The 16,597-nt window shown below is 34.4% G+C and overlaps 1 protein-coding gene across 1 annotated transcript in view; it reads left to right on the forward strand.

The window, feature by feature from the left end:
* The window catches only part of LOC129216571 (protein retinal degeneration B-like), a 138,946-nt gene that overhangs the window by 67,506 nt on the left and 54,843 nt on the right, over positions 1-16,597 (forward strand). The window contains 3 exon segments of the mRNA XM_054850786.1: positions 2,135-2,338; positions 4,454-4,693; positions 11,808-12,243. Of these exon segments, the coding sequence (XP_054706761.1) occupies positions 2,135-2,338; positions 4,454-4,693; positions 11,808-12,243 (880 nt within the window).

The following is a 16,597-nucleotide window of genomic DNA, read 5'->3' on the forward strand; positions in this document are numbered from 1 at the left end:
TGTTAAAATTGTGAGCTCAAACTTCACAATAATTATTTTTTACTCAGATGGAACCAAATGGAAGGGTAAGACCAATAAAAATCAAAACTTTTTTAAAAAGGGCCTTATTTGGACCACCCTGGGGGAGGAGAGGCTCTTGCTTTTTTTTTGGGGGGGGGGCACCCCTAGGTCCCTGGGTTCATTCAAAGTATTATTAAATAAAGAATATGCACACAAATTTTTAGAACGATTGGTCAATGTAACTCTTTGAGCTTGAATGCCCACCAGTTGAGAAAAAAGTTGTTTCAAGAAAAACGTGTTTGAACAAAAATGCTGTGATCATTTTCTAATCTCCACAGTCACTTTAAGAGCTCATAGCATCGGGACTAATCGGAATTTATCTCTGAAATTTTGGCATTATATTCTTGAATAGTTTTACTAACATTTTATGACATAAAAATGAATTTTTTGACCCATCTAAACTGTCCCCCCCCCCTGCGCTCCTTAAACGATTTTCAGAAGACCACAGAGATTAAAATTTAGGTCTAAATTTTAACATGTGCACCTTAACAAAATGAGTACTACATGAGATGTTTTAAACCAATGATGCCCAACCTACGGCCCATGAGCCACATCACGCCTGCAAAGCTGAACCGCGTAGCTCATTGTTTTCTTCACTGCTATATATCAAAAGGAACAATTAGTGACATTGTCACAAATCTGGAGCCAAATATTCTGAAATTGATTTATGAAAAGCATACATTCAATAAAATAAGTATTAAATTAATGATAACAATTATTGGTTTGTAATTTTCTTTCCTTTTCCATATTTTCCAATGATGTTTAGAAAAAAAATATTTTTGAAATTTTATGTGTATTCTTGCCCAGAAAAAGATTGGGTACCACTGTTTTAAGCCAATGGTGCCCAACATACGGCTCGAGAACCACGTATGGCCCGTGGAGCTCATCCGTATAGCTCGCTGTTCTGTTCAATATCACAAATCTGAATTGATGTTCTGAAAACTTCTAAAACAACCCATCACCTTCATTCGGTTTTTAGAATGATTGGTGCTAATTTAGAGCCAAATGGTCAGAAATTGGTTTTTAAAAGAAGACAGATGGAATTCTTATTGATAAAATAACCATAGAGTAACAATGACAACAATTCTTGTTTTGTAATTTTCCTTCCTTTCCGTGCTTTTCCGTGGTGTCTTGGGGGAAAAAATATAAATTTAAATTTTATATGCGTTCTGACCCACGAGAGTAATCTTAATACGAGGTGTGGCCCCCAGGTAAACAAAGCTTTGGCACCATTGTAAACTATACTATTATAATGAGAAACAATATTAAGAGTCACACAAGTGAGAAAATGCTATGTAAAGATAAATAAAAAACTGTATAGTAAACTTTAATCATTATCGTGTTATTATGAATGTAGTTAACTCTATTCTTTCTTTTTTAAATATAAAAAATAAATACTAGTTAAAAACTATGACTTAATAAAATGATACATGACTTTCAATTTCGATTGCTTGTTAATTTAATAGCATTTTAAAATCTAGAACTAATCACTCGTTAATTTTTTTTGAGGGGGGCGGGGGTAGAGCAATTTAGTGGGAGTTTTAAGGCCCTGCTGTTTTTTGCTGAGGGGCCCAAAATTTATAGATCCGGGCCTGTTTGTAACCATCTCATAGCCTCCTACTTAAAAAAAAATATGTATTAATTCAATAAATAGTTTTAAAAAAGTGATTTAACCTATTAAAATCCTGTATTAAATTTTCATTATTATTAATTAATAATGACCTTTCCTTTTGTTGCAGAAAATAGCATTTTTTAAATATTTTTTATGATTTATAAACTCATTTCTAGTTGCTAGTTCTGGGCATACTTTAAAGTAATTTTAATTCGACAAATTTTCGGTAGATTAATCAGGGAAAATTTGCCCATTATAAATAATGGGCAAAGCGGATGATTACCTATTACTGCTAATTAATTGGTGCATCCCTAATTGAGATAGTGCATTGCAAAGCAGTTTTTAATCAAAAGAGGGATAGACTCTTGAGTGATACAGAATTATCTTTTAGCTCTTATAATTCCTGCTTTTAAAGTTGAATTAATTGCATTATTCATTTATCCATTTCCTTTTGTTTCCCAGGTTGGTTTAAAGCTCTTTTACCAAAATCAGCTTTGATAGTTGAAGAAGAAGCTTGGAATGCATACCCATATACTAAAACACGCTACACATCCCCATTTGTTGAGAAATTCTTTCTTGAAATAGAAACTAAATACTTCGGAGATGCTGGCCAACAGGATAATGTGTTCAGTCTGAGTTCCAGTGATTTAAGGAATCGTACTGTTGGTATGCTTTATTGTTGTTTCTAATTTTCGAAGTTCAAAATCTAAAATAAATGACAATACTAAAAAACTTAGGGCGATTAGATTAAACTCACATTCAAAATGAATATAATAAAGGAGATGCTCTAAAAATAGAAAGGTAACAAAAACTTGGTTAGTTTTCGGTATTCAACTTGTTATCCAACCTAACTTTTTCTGAAATTAACCTGTTTTAATCAAATTGTTGACTTATAAGAGGAAAAAAATTTATATTGGGGTACACAAAGTCAAAGGCACTAAAATTCTAAGAGTTGCAGTCGCCACCACAGCCTTGGTAAAATCATTTGCGCTTAGAATTTTTTTCATTTTGATTCATTGATATTCATCTCTGACTTGCGTCAATGTTAAGTCTGGGGGATATGGTATTTCGATTTTTTTAAACCTTTTTTCTCTTTCTTGGAACCAAAAATTGAGAATATATGCAGAACCTAAAATTTTTTATTATTTTTTTACCAAGAAAAATTTTTTCGTGTTGTTAATGTTAAAAACTTTTGAATTTTTCAAAAATTACCTTCAAAATAGCTGGATCAAAAAAACTTCATATCAAGAGCTTTTTCCAACATTAGTTTGAAGCAAATTCACCTTTAAGTTGAGATGTATATTTGCCTTAAACTTCCCTGTAGGAGCTAATGTTAGGCTAATGTTACTATTGTTAACATCAAGACTTTCATCATAGCTAAAAGTGCAGAAACAGCACTTTTTGATGAAAGAATGACATTAAAATATGATAATATCTAAAACCATGAAAGCAATGTATGTAACCCGATACTGCATATTTTAAAGGGTACTCATACAAAACCAGGCCCATCATTTAGAAAGGTCAGATGCCAAAATGATGAAAATAAGATAGGTTTAGGTGATGTGGGGGAGAGGGGAAACATGTTGTAAATATATTTTAAAATAAAGAAAAGACAAATAAGTTGAAATTTTACCCTAAAATTTGAATAACTATATAATGAATTGAACATAAACTAAGTACAATATGAAACGTACAAATCGTTGTCATTTGTTCAGAATGTGAAATAAACAAAACTGACATTTTTTATAAACTTTCAAGTACAAATAGTAATGAATTTGCAAATATGAGTTGGTTGCAAGGTTTTTTCCCATGTTGCAATTTTCCTTCAGAACTTTTTATTTCTTGTACTTTTTATTATTGGTACTTTTAACAACTTGTGAAATGCTTGCTATCATAAGATCTAAAGTATATTTTCAAAAAAAAAAAAAAACTTTTTACATACAAAGATAAAATTTGATTTACGTACCTGATGTTTTACTAAGGTTATATATTTAGGAATATTTCATAGTATTGTAATTTATAGTGTACAGTAAACTCCCATTTATCGGCGGTCGGATTATCTGCAGGTCTTTTCACATTAAAAAAAAAAAACTTATTATTGTGTTTACTTAAAATACCTCGCTTTGCCTTCAATCTTTGAGCTGAACCGCACCATTGCTGTGGTCACTCATCTGGTGTGTTAATTCTACATTAGCTACCAGTTTGTTTGGCTCTCTTGGCTCCTTTAAAGAGATTTTTCGCCTCCAGCTCAGTTACTTCCTATTCTGGGCTGATACACAAAACTGCAGTTTTGGATGGAATAACTGAGCTGGCGGTGTATTTTAAGTGTTTCTGCCTTAGCCCTGGCTTAGGGCGATAACTTACTGCAAAATTATAATCGTTCTGTTGTTCGCTTTTAGATTTTACATATATTTTTTATATTCATTTTTAGTAGGTGCAATTTTAATGTGTTTAGTTATAATTTAAATGTATGTGTGAGTGTTATTAATATTTTTTAGCTAATGTACACACTGAGTATCATTTTTTACATATTATTCAGTTTATCTGCAGTTTTCGCTTATCTGCGGTCACCGTGCCACTCTATTCCACGGATAATCTTGAATTTATTGTACTCATAATTTATTGCATGCTGAATAAAATGTTTGTTTACATTGTACTAGCATTTCAAATTAGTGCAAATATGGGAAATTTAAAGTTAATTTTTGAAAATATACAAAAAAATAAAATACTGAATTTTTTTATTTCTAGTGGGTGACTGAAAATAATTTCCTTTTTTTTTAGATCTTATAGATGTAGTTAAGGATCAACTGTATGGTTCAGATTATAGCCAAGAAGAAGACCCAAAACTATTTTCATCTTCCAAAACTAATCGAGGGCCTCTTGAGGATGAATGGCTTGAAGAGTTACGTGTCAAGAACTTACCTGAAGGGAAAGCAGTCATGTGTGCTTATAAGTTATGTCGGGTGGAATTCAGATATTGGGGCATGCAAACGAAAATTGAAAAATTCATCCATGATGTTGGTTAGTAATTTAATGTTTTTAATCTAGTTGCGTCACCCGGCTTTGCACGTTCCACCTTGAAACTAAAAGTTATGTCAAGTGATGTGTGTTCAACAATCAGGCTTGAACAAAAAAAAAAAAAAAAAAATCAGTAAAATTTCGAGGCAAGTTGCGGAAAAATAACCAAAAAATAAACATTTTTCAATCCCCTGATTACAGGAAAAGCCTTTAAAACCAAAACAAGAATTTTACTTGTTCATATTTGAGAAAAAAATTGACAATAGATCTTTTGACTCAATGATTTTCTTCAAGCTATAAATTTAAATGAAGCATTGTTGTGGAAAATTAAGATGAAGCACTGAATAATAATTTCAGGGCTCCCAAATGGTTCGCTTTTCCCGCCAAAGTCCATTTTTTATGGTAAAGTCCACTTTAGACCGCTTTTTAACATTTTGGTCCTATTAGTCCGCTTTTATATTGTTTTTACTTAAATATCATATTTTAAAAGTTTTTCATTTCGTTAAAAATTACTGTATACGCAAACACGCCGCCGCAGCGCGTGTTAAACACGATTCGTACGCCGACGAAAACCCTTGAAAAGTTCTTGGGGAAAAAAAAATAGAGGTCATTTGGTCATTTTCAAGTGCTTGAAAAAGTATGAAAAGTTTCTTTATTGCTTGAATTCTTTCAAAAATCATTGGATTGTGCTTGTAATTCTTTTAAAAATATTTCATTAGTGCAATTTTCTCAACATATATATTCGATATGATTTATCGCGAAAAATTGCTTTCGTGTTTGAGGTTTCAATCCTTTTGCATCTTGTTAATATTTTGATGCTTTTTACAATCCGAAGTGATTTTGACATGTGCTACCTTAGCTTAGCTTATTTTTCGTTTAATTTCAATAATTAACGATGGACTTATTTTGGAAACCACGGCAACATAGAACTTACTCGGACTTCGCGGAAAAATGCTTCTCGCGTTTGAAATTTCAACCCTTTTGCATCTTGTAAATATTAGGGCTCGACCGATGGCATTTTTTGGCCTATGGGCCGATGCCGATTGTTGGCCGATTGTTCAAAGATGGCCGATGGCCGATAGTTTTCCTCGAAATGGCCGATGGCCGATGGCAAAAAAAAAAAAATAAATAAATAAAAAGATTAATTTGAATTCTGATATTTTTAATTCAAATTATATTTTTCGCAATCACGAGTTGCGACAGGACACTACTTATTGGAGTTATTGTTTCCAGAAACTGCTCCTGACCTCCCAAACCTGCCCTTCTCCTGGGCGGTTACGTGTGTATAGTTGTGTGTGTGTAGGCGCGCATGCATATGTAGGTTTGTGTGTGCGTAGACCTGTGCACACACGTAGGCGTGTATGTCTCTCTGTGTGTAGGTGCTTGTGCATGTGTAGGCTCGTGTGTGCATAGACTTGTGTATGCACATAGGCGTGTGTATGTATGTGTGTGTGTGTGTGTGAACTGTGTAGGACATGGACGCCACTGACCAGGAGAAGCGGATTTCGGGGGACATTTTTCAGGACAGGAGGAGCCGCGCCTGGAGAGGACGATGGGCGGGAGTTCGGCAGAGGGAAGCGGGGGGGGGGGGGGAGAGAAAATCAGCCTAACGTCAAGGACAGTCAAATGAGAACAATAAGCAATCGTGATTGCTCAAAAAAATCTAACAGAAATAAATTGATAAGATTGTCAGGGATTTGAAGGATCATTGAAACAAGTATAAGAAATACGCAAAATGACATTTCTTAGCCAAAATAAATAATCGCTAAATATTTAAGAAATGCTTGAAACGACGAGGGTGGGTTTGGGGGGACAACCAAAATTTTGGGGTAACTCACAACATTAAACTTTGGACCCAACTTCAGTCTCATTTTTTTAGTACAGAACCGCTACCACCAACGCCTCGGAAGAGTTTCTGAATCTACTTCAGCACTTTCGAAGAAAAAATTCAAAAGTGCCTTTGATTTCCGAATTATGTCACCATTCAAAACGTCTTTAATCAATTTCTTACATTAACCCCTTCAGACCTGGTGTCCGGTATACCGGACATACTTTTAAACTAAACACAGTGTTGCAGGAGGGTCAAATCCAGATTTCCCCAATTCCCTTTCAACTTTTCCCCCAAAAGCGATGTTTTCTATCAAAATTCCCCAAATTCAAAAATTATTTTTCCACTAATATTTTCACAAAATGAATCGACTTCCTCTAATATTTTTGTCTCTTGAAAAAAAAAATTTTTCCCCAAATAGCCACATTTTCTTACAAAATTCCCCAACTTTTTTTTCTTAACATTTTCGCTTTCTTTTTTTTTTTGTCTTCTTTATCTTTATCTTTTTTTACAAATAATAAAGCTGAAAGTCTCTCGTCTGGATCTCTCTCTGTCAAAATCTCTGTGACGCGCATAGCGCCTAGACCGTTCGGCCGATTTTCATGAAATTTGGCAAAGAATTAGTTTGTAGCATGGGGGTGTGCACCTTTAAGCGATTTTTCGAAAATTCGATTTTGTTCCTTTTCTATTCTAATTTTAAGAACATTTTTCCGAGCAAAATTATGATGAAATGGACGAGTAAATTACCAAGTTATCATAATGTGGAACCGTGACTTCCGCAAGCCAATTGGCGAGATATTCATCATGCATTATTTGTAAGTATACAGGGGAACCAAAAGACCTTTTAATTTTCTACTACGGGCAAATCCGTGCAGGTGCCACTAGTCATAAATACAAGCGCCTGACTGAAAGATAAGAAATAACCAAATACTTTTTTCTACTCGCATTTACTACGCTGCTTCTGCATATACATTTAAACTATGATTTTTGTATACATTTATCCAAGAACGTTCTTCATCACTTATTTTTACCTAATTCACGTATCAAAACTAGTTACTCATGCAGAACATTAATGCGAATTCCGTAGCATAATATTCCACATAATGCGAAATACGAATTCCATAAAGTTGAGCAAAGCTAAACCAACGCTGTTTGATACAAACAACTTCTTGATGCGAATTTAAATACGAAAAAAATTATTTTTTCCCCGAGGTTTTTTTTTTTCCCCAGCTTTTCCCCAAGAAAAAAATGTTTCCCCAAAGAATTCCCCTCAAAACCCATTTCCCCCAAAATTTCCCCAGAGAGCACCAGATTTCCCCAAAATGGGGAAATTTCCTCCAATCTGGCAACACTGTTTAAAAAGCTGCTAATCATTTAATAGTTGATTTAATTAGTTGATTTTTTTTTGTAGTTGACTCTTTACATTCTAGTTATTATAATTTGAAGTAATTTTTTCGTTTCGGGGTTGACAACACTGACATATAAGGATTGAGAGATAGAGAGTGGCTCATTTTTCCAACAATGGATTTTCATTTGAAAAGCGAGGTTTTTTCCTGATTTTTTTTAAAAAATATACAATTTTTAATTAATAGTTTCAAACGCTTATATTATGTTTTATAATTGTTTGTAGAACATTTTATAATGAAGTTTGTTCGGTATTTTATCGTTTTTGTATATGAAATATTGATTCAAAAATATAAGTCAGGAATATTGGACGTGCCATAACTCTTTTAATTTTTCTCCTACAAATTCAAAATTTTGTCAATAAGATATTCTTTACCATAGTACACTGTGTACCAAATATCAAAATTTTTGGTCCAATATTTCATAATTCCGACTGAAGGGGTTAATGCTCCAAATTCTTCCTAAACAATATATAAAGCTTGAAAAAAAAAAATCTCTAATTTTAAGAATGGTGTTAGTTTTAAACAACTAAAAAGTACAAACTAGAGTTTAATTTCAGAAATTGAGGGAGTGGGAGGAGGAGCACGCAAGTGTTCTCGAAAATACAAAAAATAGTCATAAAAATAGAGTTCAAAACAATCATAAACATTGAGCAGAAAAACCCTTTTAAAACTTGCACCCGAGTTTCTTTTGACGTGCAGTGGCGGATTTAAAAAATAGCTAATGTTGCGATTGCGCGAGAGGCCCCATAGCCATATAGGGGCACCGTAGGAGTTACAAAAATGCTTAGGATAAATGTTTTACAACTTCTGTGATAGAGAAATAGGGCCCCAAATGTATTTCGACGGGCCCCAAACTTGTAGCTCCGCCGAAGCGATACAGAAAAGACTTCCAATACTGTGATTCATATTACAAATATCGAAAAATTAAAAATTACCGTCGGTTTAACGGGAGTCTAACAAAATGAAACTAAACCGGTTTCGCCATCTCATATTTTTTCCATGGCCTCCAATTCGGCAATACATCACCAAAGGATCGTCAGTCAGAGACGCTATATTAATTTTCCATTGAAATAAGTAATTAATAGCCACAAAAAATGACTAAATAGGCTTTTTAGAACACCCGATCGAAAACAAAAAGGGAAGTGCACAAATGGAACGTACGCACATCCCATATGCGAAAATTTAGCCTTCTGCAGCTTACCATTTTTGAGTTATGACTTATGAGAGATACATACTTACATCCAGCCGCAAGAAACAACGCAATAATTAACTTGTTTGGTACCTGAATGCAGTATTAAAAACTCTTTCAGGGGTGATTAAAATCGAAATTCATACTGAAATTTAAGTAAACAATTTTATATGAAAACAATAACTGAACACAATAACTTTTATATGAAAACAATAACACTTTTTAATATTTTGTATTAAACAGTAAAACAACAAAGGTCCTTTTTTTTCCAAAACATCGGCCAATTCCATCGGCTTTTCGATGTTTTTTTAAGGCCGATGGGCCGATGTTTCCCGCAAGTTAGCATCGGCCGCCGATGCCGATGACGATGGCTAAATTGTTGAACCATCGGCGCCGATGCATCGGTCGAGTCCTAGTAAATATGTTGATGTTTTCCACAATTGGTAGTTATTTTAACATATACTACCTTAGTTTAACTTATTTTTCGTTTAATTCCAATAATTAACGAATCAATTATCTTGGAAACCATAACAACATTATTGAGCTTATTCGGACTTCGCGGAAAATTGCATCTCGCGTTTGAAATTTCAATCCTTTTGCATCTTGTAAACATTTTGATGTTTTCCACAATTGGAAGGTATTTTGACATATGCTACTTTAGATTAGCTTATTTTTCATTTAATTTCAATAATTAACGAAGGAATTATTTTGAAAAACATGGCAACATTAAACTTACTCGGTCTTCGCGGAAAAATGCTTCTCGCGTTTGAAATTCCAATCCTTTTGCATTTTGTAAATATTTTGATGTTTTCCACAATTGTAAGGTATTTCGACATAAGCTACCTTAGTTTAGCTTATTTTTCGTTTAATTTCAATAATTAACGAAGGAAATATTTTGGAAACCGTAACAACATTGAACTTATTCGGACTTCGCGGAAAATTGCTTCACGCGTTTGAAATTTCAATCCTTTTGCATCTTGTAAACATTAAAATATTTTTCCCTACCGAATGTTTTTTTCCTATATGCCACCTTAGATTAGCATGTTTTATGTTTAATTTAGTAGAAAGTAAATAAATTTATTTTATGGGAAACATGGCAACATTGAACTTGGTTCGTGCAAATTTGCTTCTCTGAGCTTTCAATCGTTTTGCATCGTATAAATATTTTTATATTTATGGCAATTAGAAGTTATTTTGAAATGCTATGTTAGATCAACTCGATTTAATTTTTATTTAAATAACTAAAAAATTAATAACTTTTATGTTGTTTAATTCAAGTATATTTAGTTTTGCAAACTTAATTCTGATTATTATTAGCTTGTTTTCGTTTTTTTTTTGGGGGGGGGGGGGGTTAAATTTAAACAATTGAGTGCATAACATTTTAAAATAGCTTTTGTATTTGAAACACAGTTGAATTATATAATTTTATGAAGTTGAATTTGTGTACATCATTTCATTGTCATGATGCCTGCTAAAAGGGGAATTTGTTTTTTTCTTCCATAAAAGTTCAAAGCACTCATGGCCCTGCAATTATGGATTTTTTTTTTTTTTTTTTGTAAGCTTTATGATTCTTGAAAATAAACTTTGAATATGAAAATTGCAAAACTAAGACTCGTGTGATCTGCTTCTCTTTGATGGAGCATTTCAGACATTTTTAGGAAAACTTTCAATACAGTAGATCCATTTGGTGTGTGATAGATTCATATCGGTTGAAAAGGGATATAACACAGATAGAAAAACACCAAAAAAAATTTAAACTTAAGAACAGCTTCATCTATCCTTCAGTGAGACTATCAGCATCCCTGGTTCAATTCAAAATGCATCATTACGCCTATTTAGTTCTAAGGAGGCTGCCTTAAGTGCTGAGCTAAGTGCCTCCCCCCCCCCCCCTTCCCATCCAAATGTTTGTGTAAATAATATTATTATTCAATGGATAAAAAGATCAGTTGTGCAGAAGGTGATAAAGGAGTTGTATCATTAAAAAACTCAGTAATATAGTTAATTAACGAATTATCTTCACAGATTTAGCAGCAGGCAGCTAATTTGCCTTTTGGTGCTTCCTTGGGCTTAAATGAATGGTCCTCCCAAGGTCCTCTTTTTGATTGAAAATGGTCCTCTTTTATGCTTTTCTAAAGCTAAAATGTGTTGGGAACCCTGATTGAAGAAAAATGACAGAAATTAGGACATATTTCTTCTAGAAAAAGTTTCTTCAATATCTGAATTAGAGGATAAACTTACATTTTGAAAAAAAATCTCAAACAAAGCAGAGAGGCAAACCATGATCTCTAAATTAAATGATAACGGATTTCTGTCAGCTATTTTAAATGAATTTTGTCTTTAAATGCATTCTTTATAGTTATGTAAAATTTATGTTCAGTATTTATTATGTAATACATGCAATTGTTTATTATTTTATTAGTTTCTCAATTCCCTTTTAAAAAGAGAGTATAACATTCGAAAGACATTCTAAAAACAGACAATACCTTGTACATTTGTGTTATATCAACCTCTTGTTATATCGGCCAATTTTGTCTTGATGGCAGGGATCATTGTTATGAAAGTCGACTGTATTTTAATACAAAATTGAAAAAAAAAGGGCATTAAATAATTAGTTTATGACATTCATAGCTTTGTATATTGGCCATTCAAATTCCTAAACTCATTACAGTGAAAGTTTTGGTAATATGTTTACAGCTCTACGAAAGACAATGGTTCGAGCACATAGACAGGCATGGGCATGGCAGGATGAATGGCATGGACTCACTATGGAAGACATCCGCCGCCTGGAAAAGGAAACTCAGGAAGCACTCGCTAAAAAGATGAAGAATGAAGAGGAAACTCAGCCTTCGGTTCATCCTAGTCCTTCTGCTTTGTCTGGTCAAGAAGTTGACCTTACTGCAATCGATAAGGACAACGATGTATGTGTACGTTTGGATGGTAGTCCTTCTCCAAACAGACCACGTAAACCCAGGAATCTTTCAGTTGGAAATGTTAGTGCAGAAATTGCTGCTGATGATGGGCGACAGAAATTGTGGTCCAGGAGTGGCTCTAGAACAGCTCTATGTTCACCCAGTATGTTATCAGTTTTCTTTTGCTTAACACATTTAGTTCAGTATATGTTGCTAGTAGAGTATGTATTAGAAGAATACAGCTATATTCTTTCAAAACATGTTTCACTCACTGAATGCTAGTTTCTTTCATGGTTTTTATTTTATCTCTTTTCTTTTTCTTTTTTTTTTTTAAATGTAAACTTTTCAACACTTTATAAAAGATTGTTATGTTTAGTGCATAACTAAGCAAATTAAACAAAGCAATATTGAAAGTTGAATTGGTTGAAGTATTTCAATTGTTTTTCTTTTTTTCCCTAATTTTAAGTCTTTAAGACTTAAACTTTAATGTCAAACATGTGCTAAAATTCATAGGAAGCATCTTGGTATTGGGAATAAATATTATATTTGTACTGTCAATATGTGTAATGCATTGTTTAAGCTTCAGTAAATTTTATTTGATGAGTGCAGTGGAAGTTGTAGACAAAAATATTTTTCTATAGCTGTTTGTGATAATACAAATACAAATATACAAATACAAATGTGACGACCAGCAACAGGCTCTGGGCCCAGCTAGACTGGTCCTAGTCAATTAATTAGTCCCCAATGAAGATCAATGGCCCTCTTAAAGCTATCCACTCCCTTGCTCATTACCGCCTCTTCCGGTAAGCTATTCCAAGTGCCCACGACCCTGCTAAAGTAGTAGTTTTTCCTGATTTCCAAGTTAGCCTGAGATTTAAATAGCTTAAAACAATGACCCCTTGTCCTGCTTTCCCCGCAAAAATTTAATCCATTTACATCTTTCATTTTGATAAATTTAAATAACTGAATCATGTCCCCTCTGACTCTCCTTTGCTCTAGGCTATACATGTTAAGCCTATTAAGTCTGGTATCATAATCTAAATCTGAGAGTCCCCTTACTAATTTAGTTACCCTTCTTTGAACCCTTTCCAATACAAAAATATCTTTCTTCAGATAAGGCGACCAGAACTGCACAGCATACTCCAAATGAGGTCTTACTAAACTCCTATATAAAGGCAGAAGAACTTTCTTAGATTTGTTTGAAATAGATCTATTGATGAACCCAAGCATTTTGTTGGCTTTGTTACTAGCAATACTGCACTGTTGACTAAACTTGAAGTCCTGATTTATAAAGACACCCAGATCCATAACATTTTCTGCCTGATTTATGACTGAACCCTGTAAACGATATCTCATACGCTTATTTCCATGACCTAAGTGTAGCACTTGACATTTCCCTACATTAACTGCCATACCCCATTTATCTGCCCACTTTGTAATATGATTTAAATCCTCTTGCAGCTGTTTTACTTGTTCTTCATTTTCGACAATCCCCATAACTTTTACATCGTCAGCAAAACAATTCATGCTTCCAGAAATATTTTCATTGATGTCATTCATAAATATAATAAACAAAAGAGGCCCTAAAACTGATCCCTGAGGAACCCCACTTAAAACATCACTCCAATTAGAATGATTTCCTCTCACAACTACTCTTTGCTTCCTACCAGTAAGCCAATTTCTTACCCAAAGTAAAGTTTTTCCTCCTATTCCAATGTCAGCTAACTTGCTGAGAAGAGCAACATGCGGTACCTTGTCAAAAGCTTTTTGAAAATCAATATAAACAACATCCACACATTTTTTGTTATCTAAAGCTGAGGTAACCTTGTCGTAGAAATGCAATAAATTAGTAGTACAGGATTTACCTTTCCTGAAACCATACTGCAAACTAGTCAACAGACTATTAGTCTCTACGAACATCATGATCTTAATTTTGATCAAAGTTTCGAAAATCTTACAAATCACCGAAGTCAAACTTACAGGTCTATAATTCCCAGCAATACCTTTAGACCCCTTCTTGAAGAGTGGCGTTATGTTAGCCAGCTTCCAGTCCTCTGGCACCGTCCCCGAGTTATAAGAAGCATTGAAAATGTTCAAAATAACATCCACTAATTCCTCTGCACATTCTACTAAAATTTTTGGATAAATATTATCTGGTCCCGGAGCTTTAGTTGCTTTAATCTTTTTCAAATGAAATAAAACCTCCTCCCTGGAAAATACAAAATCCTCAAGCTGTATAATAGCTTGTGTCTTGTTAGTGTCAACTGTTGAGATACAGTTATCGTTAAACACACTGGAAAAAAAGTTATTTAGAACATTTGCAATATCCCTATCGTTTTGGATTAAATTTCCATACTCATCAACCAAAGGCCCAATTTGACTGTTTCGAGCTTTCCCAGAATTAGCGTAAGCAAAAAACCTCTTAGGATTCCCATCAATGTCATCTGCCAGCCTTTGCTCCAATTCCCTTTTCTGAATCCGTACCAAATACTTAAAATTTCGCCTTGCCTTACTATACTGGAGTCTCTCCGCACTCTGACCAGTTTCTTTAAACTTACGAAAAGTGGTTTGCTTATAATTAAGAGCTTCTTTAGTCTCCCTGGAGAACCACATGGGCCAAATTTTGGTACTAACACCTTTTCTCCTAAATGGAACATAGTCCCCAACGGTTTTAGCAAGTTTATCCTTAAATTCCGTCCATTGCTGATCTACGTCGCTATTTTCCAACCCTGACGAAAAAACCTCTTTCAAGCTCTGCCTAAGTGCAACAAAATCAGTGTTTCTGAAATTGGGCACAAACCTAAAATTATCATCTTTGCACACTTCAAATTTAACCCGGAACCTAATGCTGTTATGATCACTATCTCCAATATGCTCCCCTACACTCAACCCCTGAACAAAACTACCTATGTCACAAAAAACTAGATCCAAAATTGCCTCCTCTCGAGTTCCCTGAGTTACAACTTGATCTAAGAAACAGTCACCAATTACTTTTAAAAATTCCTCTTCTTTGCCATTACCAGAATAAAAATTATTCCAATCAATACCCAGAAAATTGAAATCCCCCATTATGATAACGGATCCCTTACTGGACATGTCACTAATAATACGGTACATCTGTTCATCTTGTCCCAGGTTTGAATTAGGTGGCCTATAAATGTTTCCAAACCGTAGCTTTTTGCCCTTACTGCTCATCAACTCCAGCCAAACCATATCAATATCAGTAGGCTTATCATTTATGACCAATTCATTGCAAATAAAATTGTCTCTAACATAAAATAAAACCCCACCACCTCTTTTACCTACTCTATCCTGTCTGAACAAATTATACCCAGCAATATGTAATAACTCTGCATCAGATTCGGTAGCCCATGTCTCTGTAATTCCAATAACATCCAACTTCTCATCCATAACTATGCTTTTCAATTCATCCATCTTGTTCCTAATACTGCGAGCATTGGTATAGAAAACTTTAAGCATGCCTAAGTTGCTTTTATTTAACACCCTGAAATTTCCTAAATTACAATTGTTAACATTACTACTCTTGTTCATCACTTTATTTCCATTTCTAGCAATACCCAAAAAAATTTCATTCTCTCGATACCTGATGCTTGAACCATGCCCCCCATTCCAACTTAGTTTTTTGACTCCGAAGCCCTTAAAATTAATCCACTAACCATTTTGACCCCTGTAGAGCTCAGATGCATGCCATCCCTAGCAATCCAATCCTGTTTACAATGACTCCATACATCAATGAACCTGATACTGCGCTTTTCGCAAATTGACTTCAGTAGCAAGTTCATACACCTCGCACGTTGAATTAGCCAGCTCCTATGCACTCCATACCTGGGAAGCAAACCAATCACTTGGACATTCGTCGAAAAGCTGGTTGCTTTATCCAACAGGGGTTCCCATTCCCTAGAAAACTCCTCATTTTTACTGTGGCCTACATCATTTGTTCCCACCCACAAAGTAACCATGTCCTCCTTATTCAATACTCCCTTCTTTTCAGCAACCATATTAACGTCTTTTACCCGAGCCCCTGGTAAACAACACCTAGCCACCTTACGCTTTACTCTCCCAACTGTGTTACCCACCTCCCTTACCATAGAGTCCCCCAAAATTACACCCTTAATTTCCCAATCTAACTCCTCACTTGAAACTTCCCCTTGAATCTCTGGAACATTTATACCCTCTACAACTGGCTTACACCCTAATGCTAACTGGGCTTCCAAAACTAGCATCTTAAGTCTTAAGTCTGAGAGTTCAGCACATTTAGTGCAAATATAATCCTCCTCAAAAACAGACTCATTTTCCCCCTTATACAGGCAGAACATATGACATACATCACAAGAGATCCACCTGTCCCCCTTCCCACTCTTTACCTCTTTCATAATGCATATAACACCCATTTCAACTCAGTGAATATGTTCCAAAAGGCAAAACAGAAAGATAAAAATGCAAAAAAACACAGAATAAATACTAAAAACAGCAGTAAATAAAGAGAGTTGCTACACCCAATAAAGCCCACAAGATCAAAAACCAGGAGATCACCACATGTTAGGCTTAGCTCCA

Source organism: Uloborus diversus, chromosome 2 (assembly GCF_026930045.1).
Source record: "Uloborus diversus isolate 005 chromosome 2, Udiv.v.3.1, whole genome shotgun sequence".
In the NCBI taxonomy this organism is placed as follows: Eukaryota; Metazoa; Arthropoda; class Arachnida; order Araneae; family Uloboridae; genus Uloborus; species Uloborus diversus.